A 19,225-nucleotide genomic window follows, 5' to 3' on the forward strand; every position below is an offset into this window, starting at 1 on the left:
TCACGGGAGGCGTGCCAGAGATAAATCCCTGCAGTCGCACCATCCTCCTTGTCCTCGGTGGCTCAGCTGGATAGAGGTCTGCAATGTAAGTAGGAGATCCCGGGTTCGAGCCCAGGGCGGGGCACACATTTTCAACTCTCCCCGTTGACGTATATCAACCCCTGTATGCAGCTAAGGGTATTCATTTCATTGTATTAATTTAATTGTTATCTGATTGTGAATGTCCGACTTACGGGACATTTTACTTCTGAGCTCGTGCAGGATTTGAGATTTTTACGGACACCTTGTCAAGTGTGTACTCAGACTAACTCGATTCGGACAAACCCGTCGCCTTCGGACAATCGTCGAGACTAAGAATATTTTCCAGTCAGGGGTCTTCGCAGACCATTGTGGACTGTAATAGGTGAACGACGAGACGAAATGCCACAGTGGTGACAGCACTTGACGAGTAGCGTCTTCGACTAATAATCAGAACGTCCTGCGTCCGGGTTCTAAGCCATGCCATTGCTAACATTCTGAATAAAAATAACCAGCAGTGGCAACTGAAGACATCCTTTATAAGGAGTCATCATCGTTGTTCTGCCAACAGCCTTGTTTAAAAGGAAGGAAGAGCAGAAAGTGTTCCTGGCCCTCTCTTACCGTTGGGGTGAGAAACAGCTCCAAAGAAGCCGGGAGAATCAGAAAAGATCAACAGTATGAGAATTCTGGTTATGGAAAGCGCTGCATCAAATACACACAATGTGTATCCACAGAATATGTGGCCTGTAACTGAAAAAGTGTAATTATACTCTTTTAAGTGGCATAATATGAGGCTCCGTACGAATCTCCTGGAGGGGACTGCTAAGTGGGACATGACCATGAAAAAAAGATTGCATAGCCAGTGAAAGGGTAACCTTCTAAGAGTAGGAGCATAGAATGTCATAAATCCTAATGTGGCAAGGATGGTATAAAATCTGAAAAGGGAAATGCAAAGGCTCAATCTAAATATCGTAGTTGGCAGTGGAGTAAAATAGAAGTGCGGTAAGGATTTCTGGCCAAATGAATATAGCAACAGCAGCAAAAAAACCGTGTAATGGGAATAGGAATCGTCATAAATAGCGACATAGGGTATAGAGTGCTCTACTGTTAACATTTCATTGTTACGATTATTCGCATCAGAATCTACATCAAACCTACGTCAACAAAAATAATTTAGGTATGCATGTACATGTCAGACGCAGATGTTGAAGAGACAGAGAAAGTATATAAGGATTTTGAAGTTTAATGCAATATGTGAAGGGAGATGGAAATCTAATAATCCTCGGTGATTGGAACGTTTAAGCAGAAGAAGGAATAGAAGGCAGAGTCACGGGAGAATGTGGGCTCAGTAATAGGATTAATATCTGAGTTTTGCAACGAAGTCAGCTAATAATATCGAACACGTGGTTCAAATATCTCTGTAGTGGGAGATATACCTGTCAAAGTACTGGAGGCGTGGGAATATTCCATCTGGATTACATCATGGCCAGACTAGGAAAGAGGAGGAGGAGGAGCAGGAGGCGGAGGATATTAATGTTTAACGTCCTGTCGACAACGATATCATTAGAGATCGAGCACAAACCCTGATTAGGGAAGGATGGAGAGGGAAAGCGACCAGGCACTTTCGAAGGAACCATCCCGGCATTTGCCACAAGCGATTTAGGGAAATCACGGAAAACCTAAATCATAATGGCCGGACGTGGGTTTGAACCGTCACCCTTCCGAATGCACTTCCAGTGGGCCGACCACTGCGCTATCCCGTTCGGTCCGACTTGGAGAGACTTCTGAGCCAACCTCGATTCGCCGACGTCGTGCGCTGCGACAAGCAGGTACATTTTCTGAGCACGCAATGTGACCACAGTATGGTATGGAAGCCATCGTGCCACATCAGTATAATGGATTATGCAGCTTCTCTTTAAAATATTCGGCTGGCGCCCAGGACAGCAAGAGGGATGATTCCGAGCAGACTGCTGCGGGCATGACAGGTGCCGTGAACGTCATTGCAAAGACTTTCTTTGTACACAGCACAGAAACGTCCCACTCCCCAGTAGGCTCATAAACACTGTCACCATTATGCTGAGTAACAAAATATTATTCTTTCTGGCGAGGCCCACTTCCACTAGTTATTCAGTGATGGGCGTAGTCGCGAAAATATTCACCATCATGAGCAGCCTGCAATTTGAGCAGCATTGTTCACGAACAAGGAGGACGTTGCTTTGAGCATGCCACTGAATAAAAGTGTTGTATAGACTCCCAAATACTGAATGCAGTCTGAACACCAACTTCTATACCTTGGAGTTTTTAAATCCATAGTGAACGCCCCTACAGACAGTTCCGTATGAAATATTTTAATAAGATAATGCTCGACAATGTGCGACGAATAATTTGCAATTTTTCTTTGAAATACGGCGTGTACTTCCATTTCACTGGGCTGTACGTTCGCGTGTCGTGTTTCTCAATACCTAAGTCTCGATATGCTTGCCGGAAACTTTCATTGAAGCGGTTTTCCAGCAACCACTATTGACAATTTGTGGACTCGCTTACAAAGTGTGTGTATGTATATTCTCAAGGGAATATATTCACATCTACTGATTCCTTGGTACGATACTTAGAGACACTGTTTGCTACACATCAGAGAAATGACAACAGCAGAGTCTGTGGTCATGCATAGGTCATTGGTAGGACTGAGTGCGTTCTGTAACAATAAGTCCCACTGTTCTCCCTGTGGCTCAAGACCCTCATGCAAATAAATAAGTCACTTTTACTCTTATGGATAAGCGCGTGACTGCGTGTGAGATCGCTCTCTAAGTTTTCATCTATTTTTAGTTTTCAGATATATATTTTAACTGTTTTTGCGATAATATTTACTATATAAGTGACTTATTAGTGGTTTCTTCTTTCACCTCTGCATTTCGTGTGTTGTGGCCTGATATTTGTGAGTGTTTCGTATCGAGCAACTTAACCTCTTACCCGTGTTTACATTCCGCGCTGACCAGTTGCAGCTGTAGCGGCGCATCGAAAGCTAAGTACTAATTAATTGTTTGTGTATAGTAGTTTATTTAGGAACTTTAGTAGTCTTCAACCGGTGTTCTTGGTGTTTTCCAGTGAAATAACTTCAGAAGAAATTTTTGCGAACTGCTTTCAGTTTCGTTACTGTCATTAGACGTTTGATTTCTTTCTGTGTTAGTATTTTGTTATATTCTCATTTGTTGTTGATTAATACTGTCAATAATAGTAGTTACTTCCCTTGTAGAGCAAGTTTGTGATAATTGTAGTTAGTTTTTAACATCTTCTTACTGTAGTAGCGGAACTTAGATAAAGTTGTTTTCTTGTTTCAATAATTGTAAAATTTTACCATGAGTGAGAAGTGTGGGCTTTGCCGTAGGTTCGTGAGTAGTGGATTGCGGTGTGAGACTTGTTCGAAGTATTTTCACTGGGGGGAATGCAGTGGGGAAGCCAGTGGGCATTCTGGTGAGATCCTCTCCTGGAACTGCAGGTTATGTAGCAAGAGTAAGTTGATAGAGGAGCAGGAGCGTAAGATCTGTGCCCTTCAGGTGCAGTTGAAAAACGCACAGGAGGAGCTAGATAGGATGAGGAGGGAGAAGGGGGTTGGGGAATGGGAGCTGGCTGTTGGCAAGAGATCTGCTAGGAGAAGGAGATTTTCAGATAGTTTTACTATTGGTGTTTGTAATAGATATGACCAACTGTCAGAGTCTAGTGGAGAGGAATCTCTAGTAGCTGTAGATGTAGGAAGTATGCAGCAGACCTCAGCAGTTACGGTGGCTAGGACAGTTGCAAAGTCTAAGAGAAAGAAGAAGGTTCTGCTGTTAGGTAGTTCTCATGGTAGAGGTGTAGGCCAGCAGTTGCAGGAAGTTTTGGGGAGTGAGTACCAGGTCACCAGCATTGTGAAGCCTAATGCAGGATTGGCTCAGGTGACTTTTAACATAGGGGGGTTATGTAGGGATTTTACTAAAGAGGATCAGGTAGTGATTGTGGGTGGGGCTGGTAATAGTATTGATAGGGATGGGAAGTATGACATAGATGGTGACCTGGAAAAGATAGCCACTCAGACTGGCAACACGAATGTGCATTTCGTGGAACTGTTTCAGCGTCACGATCGGCCTCATCTTAATATAGCCGTCAGGCGTAATAACATGAGACTTGGGGGTGCGCTGATGACAGAAGGCATGAGTCACATTTCAGTGGTGTCGGTGGAGTCTATCAGTAGGACGGGTTTCACCAGACATGGCCTGCACCTCAACAGGTATGGGAAGCGGAGGTTGGCAAAACTTATAGGTGACAGCATAGGTGGGGGTGGTGGGATCACTCATGGGAAAATTCCGGTAGTTGTGGGTGTTAGAGCTGTACCTTTTTTAGATTGAAGTCAGCTGATAGGTATTTCTGCTTAAGGGAAGTCTCTCTAACAAAGAAACCACTTTCTACAAAGCTTGGGTATCCGATTAATGAGGGAATTAGTATATTTCATCAAAATATACAAGGTATTCGAGATAAAGTTAGTGAACTGCTTATAGATGTTGACTCTGAAATTATTGGTATATCTGAACACTTCTTAAATAAGGAGATAATTCAGAGACTTCCTTTACCAGGATACAGGTTGGCTGGCAGCTTTTCTAGGAGCTCTTTGCGGTGTGGGGGAGTAGCCATGTATGTGAAAAACGGTATCCCATTTGAGTCAATTGATGTTTCAAAGTACTGCACTGAAAAGGTGTTTGAATGTTGTGCAGGTGTGGTTAAATTTAGTGGAGCTAAACTTCTTACTGTTGTTATTTATAGATCCCCAGACTCCGATTTCACAACATTTTTGCTAAAGCTAGAGGAGGTTCTTGGTTCACTTTATAGGAAATACAAAAAGTTAGTTATATGTGGTGACTTCAATATTAATTGTATAAGTGATTGTGCAAGGAAAAGGATGCTGGTAGACCTCCTTAATTCATATAATCTTATGCAAACCGTATTCTTTCCAACGAGAGTGCAAGGGAACAGTAGAACAACCATAGACAATATTTTTGTTCATTCGTCATTATTAGAAGGGCATTCTGTTAGCAAAAAAGTGAATGGCCTTTCAGATCATGATGCACAAATTTTAAGTCTAAAAGATTTTTGTGCTTCAACACATGTTAAATATAGTTACCAACTTTTTAGGAAAGCTGATCCAGTTGCTGTACAGACTTTTGTAAACCTTATCAAGGAACAAGATTGGCAAGATGTTTATAGTGCTGATACAGTAGACGATAAATATAATGCTTTCCTCAAGACTTTTCTCGTGCTCTTTGAAAGTTGCTTTCCGTTAGAACGTTTAAAACAGGGTACTAGCACAAACAGGCAGCCTGGGTGGCTGACTAAAGGGATAAGAATATCTTGTAGAACAAAGTGGCAATTATATCAAAACGTTAGAAACAGTCAAAATCTAAATGCAGCAGCCCATTACAAACAGTATTGTAAGGTGCTTAAAAAAGTTATTAGGAAGGCAAAAAGTATGTGGTATGCAGATAGAATAGCTAAGTCTCAGGATAAAATTAAAACCATATGGTCAGTCGTAAAGGAAGTGGCTGGTCTGCAGAGACAGGTCGAGGATATAGAATCAGTGCGTAGTGGGGATGTCCGTGTTGCTGATAAGTCGCATATATGTACAGTACTTAATAATCACTTTCTGAATATAGCAGGTGAACTAAATAGAAACCTAGTCCCAACAGGGAATCATATAGCGCTCTTAGAAAAAAGTGTTCCGAGACTGTTACCTGAAATGCTCCTCCATGATACTGACAAGAGGGAGATTGAGTTAATAATTAAATCACTAAAGACCAAGAACTCTCATGGATATGACGGGGTATCTAGCAGAATACTGAAGTATTGTTCCACGTATATTAGCTCAGTACTTAGCCATATCTGTAACTTTTCCTTTAGCAGTGGTCGGTTTCCTGACCGATTAAAGTACTCGGTAGTGAAGCCACTTTATAAAAAGGGAGACAGGGATAATGTTGATAATTATAGACCTATTTCTATGCCATCGGTGTTTGCTAAAGTTATCGAGAGGCTTGTATATACAAGGTTACTGCAGCATTTAAATTCACATAATTTGCTGTCAAATGTACAGTTTGGTTTTAGAAATGGCTTAACAACTGAAAATGCTATAGTCTCTTTTCTCTGTGAGGTTTTGGACGGATTAAATAAAAGGTTGAGAACGTTAGGTGTTTTCTTTGATTTAACGAAGGCTTTTGACTGTGTTGACCACAAAATATTACTGCAGAAGTTGGAACATTATGGAGTAAGGGGAGTAGCTTACAATTGGTTCGCCTCCTACTTTAAGAACAGAAAGCAGAAGGTAATCCTCCGCAATATTGAGAGTGGTAATGATGTTCAGTCCCAATGGGGCACTGTTAAATGGGGCGTTCCCCAAGGGTCGGTGCTGGGGCCACTGCTGTTCCTTATTTATGTAAATGATATGCCTTCTAGTATTACAGGTGATTCAAAAATATTTCTGTTTGCTGATGACACCACCTTGGTAGTGAAGGATCTTGTGTGTAATATTGAAACATTATCAAATAATGTAGTTCATGAAGTAAGTTCGTGGCTTGTGGAAAATAATTTGATGCTAAATCACAGTAAGACTCAGTTTTTACAGTTTCTAACCCACAATTCAACAAGAACTGACATTTTAATCAGACAGAATGGGCATGTTATAAGCGAGACGGAACAGTTCAAGTTCCTAGGCGTACAGATAGATAGTAAGCTGTTGTGGAAAGCCCATGTTCAGGATCTTGTTCAGAAACTAAATGCCGCTTTATTTACCATTAGAACAGTATCTGAAATAAGTGACATTTCAACACGAAAAGTAGTATACTTCGCATATTTTCATACGCTTATGTCATATGGTATTATTTTTTGGGGTAATTCTTCTGATTCAAAAAGGGTATTTTTGGCTCAAAAACGGGCTGTTCGAGCTATGTATGGTGTAAGTTCGAAAACCTCTTGTCGACCCCTATTCAATAGTCTGGGAATTTTGACATTGCCCTCACAGTATGTATTTTCTTTAATGTCGTTTGTTGTTAGCAATATTAGCTTATTCCCAAGAGTTAGCAGCTTTCACTCAGTTAATACTAGGCAGAAATCAAATCTGCATGTGGAATGCACTTCCTTGACTCTTGTGCAGAAAGGAGTGCAGTATTCTGCTGCATCCATTTTCAATAAGCTACCACAAGAACTCAAAAATCTTAGCAGTAGCCCAAACACTTTTAAGTCTAAACTGAAGAGTTTCCTCATGGCTCACTCCTTCTATTCTGTCGAGGAGCTCCTGGAAGAGATAAAAAATTAAGCAAATTCCAGTGTTACATTCTTGATTTTCTTTATTTAAACTAACGACTTGTTTCATTTTATCTGTTTCTACAATCGTGTTATAATTTCATGTATTGACTCGTTCCATGACCATGGAGACTTCTCCTAAATGTGGTCCCACGGAACAATAAATAAATAAATAAAATAAATAAATATGTTACGTTTATGTAAGTCTAATTTATGACCTAATTACGATAAATGATGACCCAAAGAATGGCCATCATCTCCCCCTCACCTTCCCCAAATCTTCTAGTCCAATTAGGTGATATATCTGGGTAGTTCTGAATTACTTTAATTACTATACTTTATGGCTCAAAAATGATGTCATGGAAGCCCAGAAACTTTGACATTACACTGAATGTGTGAAATACATGTGGGCATGCATCTACACAAAAATGACGTTACTATCTGGCCACTTAAGAACAATCTGACTCTATGACATTACTCTGGACATGTAAAAGCAGTGTAAAATTAAAAACAACCACATAGTAGTGTTTCTACATAATTGTATGTACGTTAAGAAAATCACAAAGCATCGCCAAATTATGCCGATGTATGACATTCCAATAACTTCCCACAGCTGTACTGTTACCTCTACCATTGGGATAAGCTAGGCACAATAACGATGTGTTTATAAGAAAAAAACCAAATGTGGAAAGGCCTCTCCCATTGACTGCGACTGCTCAAGCTACGAGGGAATAGTCAGCTGCCACCACATTCATCCGCTGACTCGACGTCTAAATTCGAATCCAAGCAACGAGGGTAAGTCAATTATTAATCACAAAGTAGTTACAAAATGTTATTGTAAGCAAATAGGAAACTTACAAGAACATCATTTTTCGACATACTGTTCTTGCGTTTCAACGCATTTAGTCTATCGTTGTATAAGCTTCCTGATGTCCTCATAAAGGAAGGTTCTAGGTTGAGCTGCCAGCCAGGAATGCATCGCTTCTTTCATTGCTTCGTCCGAGGCAAATCGACGGCCCCTTAATGCCTGTTTGAGTGGACCAGAGTGAAAGTCAGAAGGGGCAAGATCGGGACTATATGGAGGCTGATCCAGTACTTCAAATTTGAGTTTCTGGAGCGTTTCAGCTGTGTGGACAGCAGTACGTGGACGGGCATTGTCGTGCAACAACACAACTTCTCTTAACAGCAATCGTCAATGTTTGCTTCTAATTGCAGGCTTTAGCCTGGCAGTAAGCATCTCACTATAAGGTACACTGTTTGTTGTTGTGCCCCTTTCCCCATGATGTTCCAGTACTGGACCTTGTGCGTCCCAAAAAACCATAGCATCAGTTTTCCTGCGGACGGTTGGGTCTTGAACTTTTTATTGCACGGCGAATTTGGATGTTTGCATTCCATACTCTGCCGTTTACCCTCCGGCTCGTAATCATGGATCCATGTTTCGTCACCGGTAATGATCCTGTCCTAGACGTTGTCCCCTTCGTTACCATAGAGATCCAAATGTTTTTTGCAGATGTCCAAGTGCGTTTGTTTATCCAACTGTGTGAGTTGTTTTGCGGCACAACTTTTATGAAACCCAAGTCTGTTGTGGATGATTTCGTAGGCAGAACCGTGCCTAATTTGCAGACGTTGTGCCACTTCATCAATTGTTAATCGTCTGTCTAAAATAATCATTTCACGTGAACACTCAATGGTTTCTTCATTTGTGGTAGTAAATGGTCGTTCGGGTCCTTCATCGTGCGAAACACTTGTGCGACCATTTAGGAATTGTTCAATCCATTCGTAGACACTCCGTTGTGGCAAAACACTGTTCCGGTACTGTAACGAAAGTCTTCGATGAACTTCGGCCCCTGATACGCCTTCCGACTACAAAAAACCAATCACTGAACTTTGCTCTTCTTTGGTGCTAATAGACAGCGGAGCAGTCATGATTGACAGCACGCCAGCAACAACGAATCTAACCTAGCAGCTTGAAAACTGCAAAGATATAACAACAAATAAACAAAGCATGCGTCATTAACGTAAAGCGACAGTACTACCAAAATAAACAAAAAGATAAATATACATCGTGTAATTGACTTACCCTCGTATTAACACTTTGAACACTATGTTAAACTATAATGCTCTCATTGACTAATCTTGACAGCGTATTACCCAACTGATTTTTAATTTGACCATCGAACTCCTTCTGAAGCTTTAAGCAGACTAACTATTAGGTCGTTGTATTTAGCAATGAAGTATTCACTGCAGTTCATTGCTTAACTTGCGTTATCATTTGGAAAATTTACGTTTTCTGCTAAACATAGTGACTACATTCACCACTGGAACAGCAGCTGTGACTAAATTCACCTCGAGAAATTCCCCTGAAATTCAACTATACTAATTGCTGTCTATGGTTAAACCTCTTCATTGAACTTGGAACAGTTATTTAAGTTTTAGCGAAGTTAAAACTTGCTTCTTAGAATAAGCATGAAGCTGACAAGTTATTCATCGATTTTCTTTCGTTATTTTATGCCTTTTTTGAAAACATTTATGGGTAATATTTGTCATTTGAATAAAGTTGATATATACCTGAAACTTTAAGAACCTGACTTTAAGCAAATAATTTTTACTCAAGTACCGCAACAAAGCGATCCATCTAAAATGTGTATTACTCTGTCTCATTAGATTGACTATAGCTTTGGAATTACTGTTACTGCCATTACAAATTTTAATGTAGAAGTTAAATAAAATGAAATGGGTGCCTCAAATGAAACAGTCACAGCCTTTAGACGTAAATGTACTATATTCACCAAAGACACACTTACCACAGTATGTGTTGGATTAAGTCTCACTCTCTTTTTACAAGAATAACAAATAAATAGTGTGTAGCTTGCCTTGTTGTGAGCAGTGCAGTTGAGGATATGGTGTCAAAGTCACTTCTGCAAATACTTCACGTCTCTGGTTAAAATGACACAATAATTGCGTCGTAATGGCTGCACTTATTACGTCTGCATGTAGCACAGTGGTGCAATCGTGGCAACACCATAATTTAGACTGTTAAGTCTTGCAACCACTTCTAATAATTAGGAGAGACGACTTCTTAATACAGAGGTACTAATAAAGGTATTCTTCTCATTGTGTGTTCATATGTTAGCACAAATAGTAGTACTTCTTGAGGAGCGCACCAAAACACGACTTCTCACTATCACTGCTGACTTGATACTCTCGACTGCACAGACTGTCTGCGGCAAACATTTTTCCACAAAAAAGGTGTTACCGAAGATGAAACGCGACAAGCCCATCTCTTACCTTATATCCACGCTGTCCACAGCGTCTGCCTTCTCTGCGTTTTCCCTTGTAGAAAATAGAATCGACATGGGAAACATCTTGTTCTTCCTCCGGCCTAATGGATCCCTTCTTTCTTTTGTATACTTTTCGTAGTAAAAATAATATCAAGTGAAGGAGGAGCTCAGACTGTACAGAAATGGTTTGGTTCATACTCTTAGCTGTAGAACAGCAAAACAACTGTGCATTTCGCTTTCTACTTCAACTTTAAGAGAAACGAGTGATTAAGCAAGTCAGATTTCGACATCACACTACTTACATGGACATTAACACTGTTTTCCCTATTTTTTCAAGGTATTCGTAAATCTCTAGCTTCTTTAAACATATATTTTCAATTATTTTATTTGTAGCCTGCCCTTACAGTCTTGTTCACGGCATTGCTGCTTACTTCTGTTACTTCATATTCAGTTATGTCTGGGAAATAAATACATTGTCCAATTACTAAGTTCTCTACAGCTTCAGTTATCAGTATTTCATTCTACTGTCTTATAGGATTTTAGTTAAGACATATGTCCTTTTGATAAAATCCGAGTATCAGACCATGATAGAAGGACGCTGATCTGAAGTCTTTGTCACTCTACAACAGAACTAACGACCTATTGAAAATATCGTGATAAATCGTTTCGGTGAGTGTCTGTATTGCGAATAGCAAATTTTAGTTGACCCAGGCATTATCTGCTAAGTTACAGATGCATTAGAAATACTGAATGGCCACGGCAGGATCCAAATATGTCGACTCCTTCAAAATATGAGTATAGCATGTAACTTGATGGTCCTGAATCGTGTAAACAGGTTGTGCCAACATGAAAGCACGTATCCTCCGGAAATTTCTATAAATTAGTTCTTAATCATGATAAACTGATCAGTGCAGAAATTTCCAGAGTAATATGTACTTTTTGCAACAGACCCAGCGCATCGTAGACGACTCCAGCTGCGTCCCGCATCGGAGCAAGCCCGAATCGGTGCGCATGTGCAGCGTGCCGCGACCACAGGACTGCGTGGTGGGGCCTTTTTCAGAGTGGAGCACTTGCGAGGATCCTATCAACTGCGTTGTTGGCGGCACAAACCAAACGCGCGTGCGCATCGTGCTCGTTGCACCCATGTATGGCGGAAGAGCCTGCCCACACGTGAGTATCTTCAATGTCCTACTGCTTTACTCGCACTAAAAATCATATCTGATGTAAAGAAATTTAACAGCGTTAAAGAAAAGTACATGATGAAAGACCCTACGGTAGTCAAACGCATCAAAACTGAAGACCACCAGCTGTGTCTACAGCCAACGCACAAGGATGACGATCATCATGCTTTCCGCTTATTTAAATTACGTAGTTAGCCGTGCCTCAGGCGCGTCGATTGCAACAAATAGGATCGTCAGCTACTGTTCTGGTCATTTCAAGATCTTTTTCTGACTCTTATCAGATATTGTCGCAGATCATAAATAATGAAAAGCGTGAGGCCATCCACAGGAGAGCTAAAAGGAATCCGTTAAACTTCGGTTACACGATAAATCAATCAAATCTAAAGGCCGAAAATTCAACTAAATGCCTAGAAATTACGATTACGATAAACTTAAATTGGAAAGAACACACAGAAAATATTGTGATGAAAGCAACCGAAGATTGCGATTTATTGGCAGAACACTTAGAAGATGCAACAGATTTTCTAAAGAGACTGCCTACACTACGCCTGTCCGTCCTCTTTTGGAATATTGCTACGTGGTATGGGATCCTTACCAGATAGGATTAACGGAGTACATCGAGGAAATACAAAGCACAGCATGTTTTGTTTAAACAAAAAATAAGGGAGACAGTGTCACAGACATGAAACAGGAATTGGGAGGGACATCATTAAAACAAAGGCATTTCTCGTTGCGGTGGGATCTTCTCACTAAATTTCGATCACCAACTTTCTCCTCCGAATGCGAAAATATTTTGTTGACGCCGACCTACACGGGGAGTGGAATAATAGAGAATTATTGTGAAGGTGATTCGATGAACCCTCTGCCAGGCACATAAGTGTTCTTTTCAGAGTATCCACGTAGATGTAGACAATCATCATCATCATTAACAGCAACAACAACAACAAACATTATTCATCAAGTACTAGATAAAGGCTTCCTCCTGGTTTCTCCATGCATTACGGTCTGCTGCTGCAGTTAGACATGTTGCTTTTGAGTCTCTTATAATGCGAATTAGACACCTTTCATTAGGTGTTCTTCTTGTCTTTTCATCTTCTTGTTGTTGTGGTCTCAGTGCGAAGACTGGTTTGATGCAGCTCTCCGTGCTACTTTGTCCCGTGTAAACCTCTTCATCTGAGCGTAACTACAGTAACCTACATCCACTTGAACCTGCTTACTGTGTTCATACTTCGGACTCCCTCCACAACTTTACTCCACCGCCACCCCCCCCCCCCTCCCCTTTCCCACTTCCTTCCTGTAACAAACTGACGACTCGTTGATGCAACACTACGTGTCCTATAAACCTATCCTTCCTTTGACCCATATATATCTATTTTCCTCTGTTCGTTTCACTATATCCTCGTTATTTATACGATCTACCCATCTACTTGACAGTGCTTTTCTGTACTACCACATTTCAAAGGCTTCTATTCTCTTCATGTTTGAACTGCCTACACTTGACGTTTTACTTTCGTTCAAGGCAATAACCCACAGTTACATCTTCAGAAAAGACTTCCTAACACTTAAATTCATATTCCATATTAAAAAAACTATTTATATCGGCAATTTTCTTGCGCAAATAGAAGAACCAATGGACTTCATATAGTGTCTCATTTCTTAATCAGCCAGTGTCATCACCTGATTTAATTCCACTGCATTCCAGTAGCCTTGTTTTACTTACAACATCTTTTCAAGACACTAACCATACCGTTCATCCGATTTTGCGTCCTTTGCCGTATCTGATAGATTTAAAATCTCATCAACAAACAGCATTTTTTTTTATTTCTTGTCTCTGAACTTCATTTTACCTTTCTAAGTTTTTCCTTGGTTTCGCAAACATTAACGACTAATTCGAGGCGTTTGGAGTTTCCACTGATGTGCAGTGTTGAGCTTCATCATAGCAGCAAATATTTGGCCAAATTAAAGACTGGACTATTTGTATTTTAATGGACTTTGAAATATTTGCTAAATGTTAGGATTGCATGTAAGTAAGAGAGATTTTCTGCATGGTGTAACTGTTTGCTCTTTTCAGTTTAGATGAACATCTTAGAGAATGCCGATGTCAGTTACTATCTACTGAAATGAGAATTGGATAGCACCGCGGAGTACTCGAGGAACTGTTTTACGAAAATGTCCGCTGATCAACTTTCTGTGTGATACGAGGATTACCTCCGACTTCTTACGGCTTAGGTTGACTGAGTGCATGCAGTGGCAGGATTTAAATTACTGAATAATACCTAAAGGAAGTTAATTTACGGGTATGTATCATCTAATTCTTAGGTCTAGTAGTGTTCGCGATTCTTTTTCTGTCTACACATAATCAGTTTCCTACTTTTCTAGTAACGATAACATACTTGCCTCTCACTCTACTATGGAAAACCATACGGTAGGAAATGACACCTGAAATATACGGGGCAAATACAGTTTCCACATATGACTTCCTCCGGTAGGCTCTTGAAATTTTCAGCTTTTCTGTCCCAGCAGCCCTGTAATTCAATTTCTTACAAGGAAGTGAAAACTAATATCTACAAAAGTTCTAACGTATTTCTTTGATACACATTGCTCATATTCTAAAAACAATTTCGTCATGTTTATGACGGTGAAGTCCTTTACACTAACTGTATTTTTTTTAATTGAAATAACACAGAAGTGAATTCCTAACAACTTCCCGTCAGAACTCGCTATGGTTGTAGTTTACGCAACGTGCAGGAGGCACATGGTAAGCAGCCGTCGGTGGATGTCAGTTATTAGAGTTGCTCACCCCAAAATGAAAAGTCCATAGAGCATACTTCATCCCACGGCAACGGACGCCGCAGCGAACAGCCTGCTCTAAATAGTTAGTGTCCGTAGCTGTCTCGAGTAACCACACCCATTCTGATTATTAAATTTCATTTGGTCTTCCCGTCTGGGACTTTCCAGTGACCTAATGATTGTCTACTACAGGGGGAACTGTTCATAAATAATGCCCAGTAGAAAGTATCATCATCTCTGAATGGACTCTTCAAATGTGAATAGCGGTTAAAATATTTATTATACGATAGCCAAAAAATTCAACACGTCATTAGCTCCTTGAATCTACAACTTATAAATATTTCAAAACTGTAAGTGGAAATCACTGAAGAGATGTTGCTAAATTTTACTTAGCGCTAGTTTTACCGAAACTATCCATTAATAACTGAAAATCGAGAAATATCTACTGCTGGAATAATTGGTATACCCTTTTAGAGGCTTCCAATTCACTCAAGATTTGTTGTTGCAACAGTGTATATGGAGTACATGAAACAATTACATTTACAGGCCAATATCACATGCGGTTCTGACATATCAGGTATCGACCCACATTGAATCACTCATTTTAGTACATGGTGTAGCCTCCATGGTAGGCAATGTTGGTGGTGACTCTAGAATTCAATCGATCGTACAGATTTCGAATATTGTCCTGGGATACGTTATGTCACCCCTTTTTGAACTCTTTATGTAGTTCTGTAAGAGTTGTTCACTGACACGTGTGACTTCTCGTCCCATAATATTCCACACGTGCTCGATTGGAGACAATTCTGCACATCTTGCTGGACAAGGAATTTGCTACACGTCATGCCGAACACCTTGAGTTTCATGGGCAGTGCGTGGGCGAGCATTATGCTGTTGGAACAAAGCACCACCCTACTAAAAGAACGGGTCTAACAACATTCTGCACCTACCGAGTGCTGGTTAACATCCCTTCTAAAAACACCAAAGGTGAATGAGGGTTGTAGTTTATCGCACCCCGGCCATACGGTCTAGGGTGGGGCCAGTGTGGTTTGGAGGAATTCACTCTACCACAGGCGCTCAATAGGTCTACATCTTACCTGTGTGCAGGCAGAAACTGTTTTCATCACTGAAGACGACGGCTTGTCATTCCATCTTCCAAGTGATCCTTCGACTTCACCAGTCGAGCCTTGCACATCGATGCTGTGCAGTTAACTTGGAGGTGGGCTAGAAGTGTGCACGCCCGTAGTCCCACTGCTAATAAACGGTTCCCAACAGTTCGTGTTCACACGTTTGGGGTCACAAGACCCATTTTACGTACTACGGTAGCTGTATGATCTGCCATGGCTGCCCTTACAATACAACGATCCTGGGGAGCGTCTGTGCTGCGTGACCTTCCAGAACCTCGTCTACGGCTTTGAGAATGTTCACGTCAACATTAATACCAGTATCGGTGCACAGCTGACGCAGCACATCCAACCATACTGCCACTTGGAAGACTGCAGTTTTACTACTTTCAAAGCAGTTGGCAGCACGAAGCACGAGTGCCTCCCCATGGCATGGTTTGCTGATTGCTTCACACATTTGCACCACACGGAGCCTTCTGCTGTTAGCACTCTCTACTAAAGGTCAGACACTAATGGCGCTTAGTAGCTATGCCAGTACGCTCTCTGTTGGCGGACGACGTTGAAACCACTATCAGTGCATCTACTATCTGCTACGTCCCAGGCGGCCTATGGCGTCATCAGATTAAAATCGACGTCGTCTTTCCAGGTGTATCAGTTCTTTTTTTCGGCACTGTGTATCTAACGAACTGAAGGTATGTGCCAAATTTCGTCTTTCTGTCTTTATTTACTGCCACTCACAAAAGACGTGTAACAACTCCAAAGATCTTCATCTTCTTGAATTTTTTCCCGACTGTATCTCTTTCCATTGACTACAACTTACTGATAATAAGATTACTATAAGGCCACTTGATATTAATTTCAAATGATTTCACAATGAACTTGATATCAAGGATCAGGACTGGGCGACGATGGAATGAGGAAGCACTTGCTCTCGTATTCAAAATCATTCTGCGCGTGTACTGAATACAAAGCGCCTTACTAATATCAGAGAATAGTGTAGGGCAGCCATACTTGCTTCCTCAGGAGACCCGGTGTGGTGTGCGTACTGTAATACCTTCGGTACACACACCATCAGATTATTTGACTTGTCGCTCTAACGAAGTAGGCGAGTGTCAGCAGTATGTCTCGTGGTCTTATCGTGGCGTGTTTATCTTCTGCCATTAGGTCAGACGATAGAAATGCCACTTGCACGCTTAGAGTAGCAGATTGACGGTGACCAACTTTAAACAGAACTTGATTAATTTTCACACACATGTATTAAAATTATAAAAAGCGTAGGCATTAAGTAACTTGATTCTGGATGCTGTTTACAATTGACAGACTGAAGTTCCTTTGGTCTTGGTACATTAATCTTATTCTCACATACCTCTGATACTTCATGGCTATGTACATTAATATGGTAATCTTATTAGGCGTAGACTGAAACTTTACTATAGACTGGTACAGACAAATGCAGACTGGTACACACTAATGCAGACTAATCGGAGGTCTGTACACTCATTATAATACCCCATGCGTTCAGGTATCACTGCGCGAGTGTGTCCGCGAGGAGAAAAGGTTCTACGTTAGCAGCAATCTCATTGGCTGCATTACATATTAATACGCGGATCGGCGGAAGCAGAATTTGGCCCGTCTCTATGGCAGTGCCATCTCGTAGTGCGGAGATGGACGAGCGCTGCGCCTGCGCTGTTGTGCTTATCGGGGCGCGCTCTAGTGGGAAAGTTGTGTACACGCTGACTATGCGGAACTAAGTAGACAACACCCAGATTTGTGACCATCGTGATAGTAAACACAGGTCGTCATTTATATCCAAGTAAATTAAAGTCTCATGAGATGAATCGGAGGGTGACCCCAAGGGACAGGCTGACACATCTAACTGGATAGATTTTCCCTACCCTCCGCACCTGCAGGCACCTTTCCTTCGCGAAATGAAGAGAGCTGTATGCATAAGTGTCTGTTAAGTGCAGATGACTAATGGTACGTGTGTGTGTGTGTGTGTGTGTGTGTGTGTGACCATCAGTAAAGGCAAAGGAAAATGGCCAACAGCATTCGGCACACCAGTATGGTCACCCATCCAAGTACTGGCCACGCCCTACTGCACTTTAGTTAGGTGATCTGACGGGAACCGGTGTATCCCACTCGGTTCGGCAGTTGACATAATTTATACTGGATACTGCAGTATCAACAGAATTAGGGCTGGCGCTAAGCTACATCTGGATCCCTTTAGCATATTCAAGAGTGTAGTAACGCCTTTTATATCTATTATTAAGGGGAAAAAGCATTATTTTAAGTCATAAAAAGAAAACTTAAACACATTTTCCAAATGTGAAAAACTGTTGCAGGGTCCAACAAAATATCACGTACCGATGTAGGAACAAACAATCTATTCAAATTTTAAAGTGTTATAATCGAGAAAATCTTGTCAATATGTGCTTAATAGTCTGTGTGTTGTCACTCTACTAGATACAAATGATCGGTAAAAGAAATCAAACTAAGAGTAAGTATTATAAAAATCCAGTTACCAGTTAAAAACCTTTTTAAGTAGAAGCACCTGACAACAACCACAAATTTTCATATTTATGACAGAAAAAATTATGACAGTAAGGAAACTCAGTTCATTTGCAGTATCAGGTGTTCCGGGGTGGAAGATCTTCTTGTGTTTTAGACTATAACACACTGCATTACCAAGAAAGTATGTCTGAACCGTCCACACGTTGTGTGCTCACCTGCTGGCAGGTCAACAGGAAGCAACTCGTGCTCATGGGTAGTTTTGAATGCCTAGCAAAGAAGGATGTTTCTTAGGATTTTATGCACCGTGGTCATGGGCGTGTCAAATGTTGTGGCAGTTCTGCGTGCACTACACGTTTGCACACCATCAATCGTCTCCTCCTGCATTACTGTGTACCTGGACTGGTTTTACCAACTTCAATGCGTCGTGCGCATGCTAGGTGTTTTCATTTACGTATTCGGAAACATGCAGCGCCATCTATTGATCAATTTTCACACTGTTTTTCTTCCTTCTACCGTAAGTTTTCCCCTTCCTCCGATAATATTCCGTTGCAATTTGACGTCATTCTGACCAGTGGTGTTATTTATACAGCGTTTTGAAAGTTTAACTTTACTTATAATCACCCTGTACTATACAGCACTCCAATATATAGAGCTCGTAATATTTACAAATGCTGAACATAACACAACCTCATGTTCCACAGCCGGCCGAAGTGGCCGTGCGGTTATAGGCGCTGCAGTCTGAAACCGCAAGACCGCTACGGTCGCAGGTTCGAATCTTGCCTCGGGCATGGATGTTTGTGATGTCCTTAGGTTAGTTAGGTTTAACTAGTTCTAAGTTCTAGGGGACTAATGACCTCAGCAGTTGAGTCCCATAGTGCTCAGAGCCATTTGAACCATCATGTTCCACAATAACAAAAGCAGTAGATATTACCGGAAATTGCTTATGGTGGTTTTTAGTGAGAGATCCTTCATGTGATTCTAAAATCAGTCCCTAGACTGA

The 19,225-nt window shown here is 41.0% G+C and overlaps 1 protein-coding gene across 1 annotated transcript in view; it reads left to right on the top strand.

Moving 5' to 3' along the window:
* The window catches only part of LOC124555261 (thrombospondin type-1 domain-containing protein 7A-like), a 1,197,505-nt gene that overhangs the window by 453,349 nt on the left and 724,931 nt on the right, over window positions 1–19,225 (top strand). The window contains exon 5 of the mRNA XM_047129129.1: window positions 11,568–11,789. Within this exon, the coding sequence (XP_046985085.1) occupies window positions 11,568–11,789 (222 nt within the window). The remainder of the gene's footprint in view (window positions 1–11,567; window positions 11,790–19,225) is intronic.

Source organism: Schistocerca americana, chromosome X, assembly GCF_021461395.2.
Source record: "Schistocerca americana isolate TAMUIC-IGC-003095 chromosome X, iqSchAmer2.1, whole genome shotgun sequence".
In the NCBI taxonomy this organism is placed as follows: domain Eukaryota; kingdom Metazoa; phylum Arthropoda; class Insecta; order Orthoptera; family Acrididae; genus Schistocerca; species Schistocerca americana.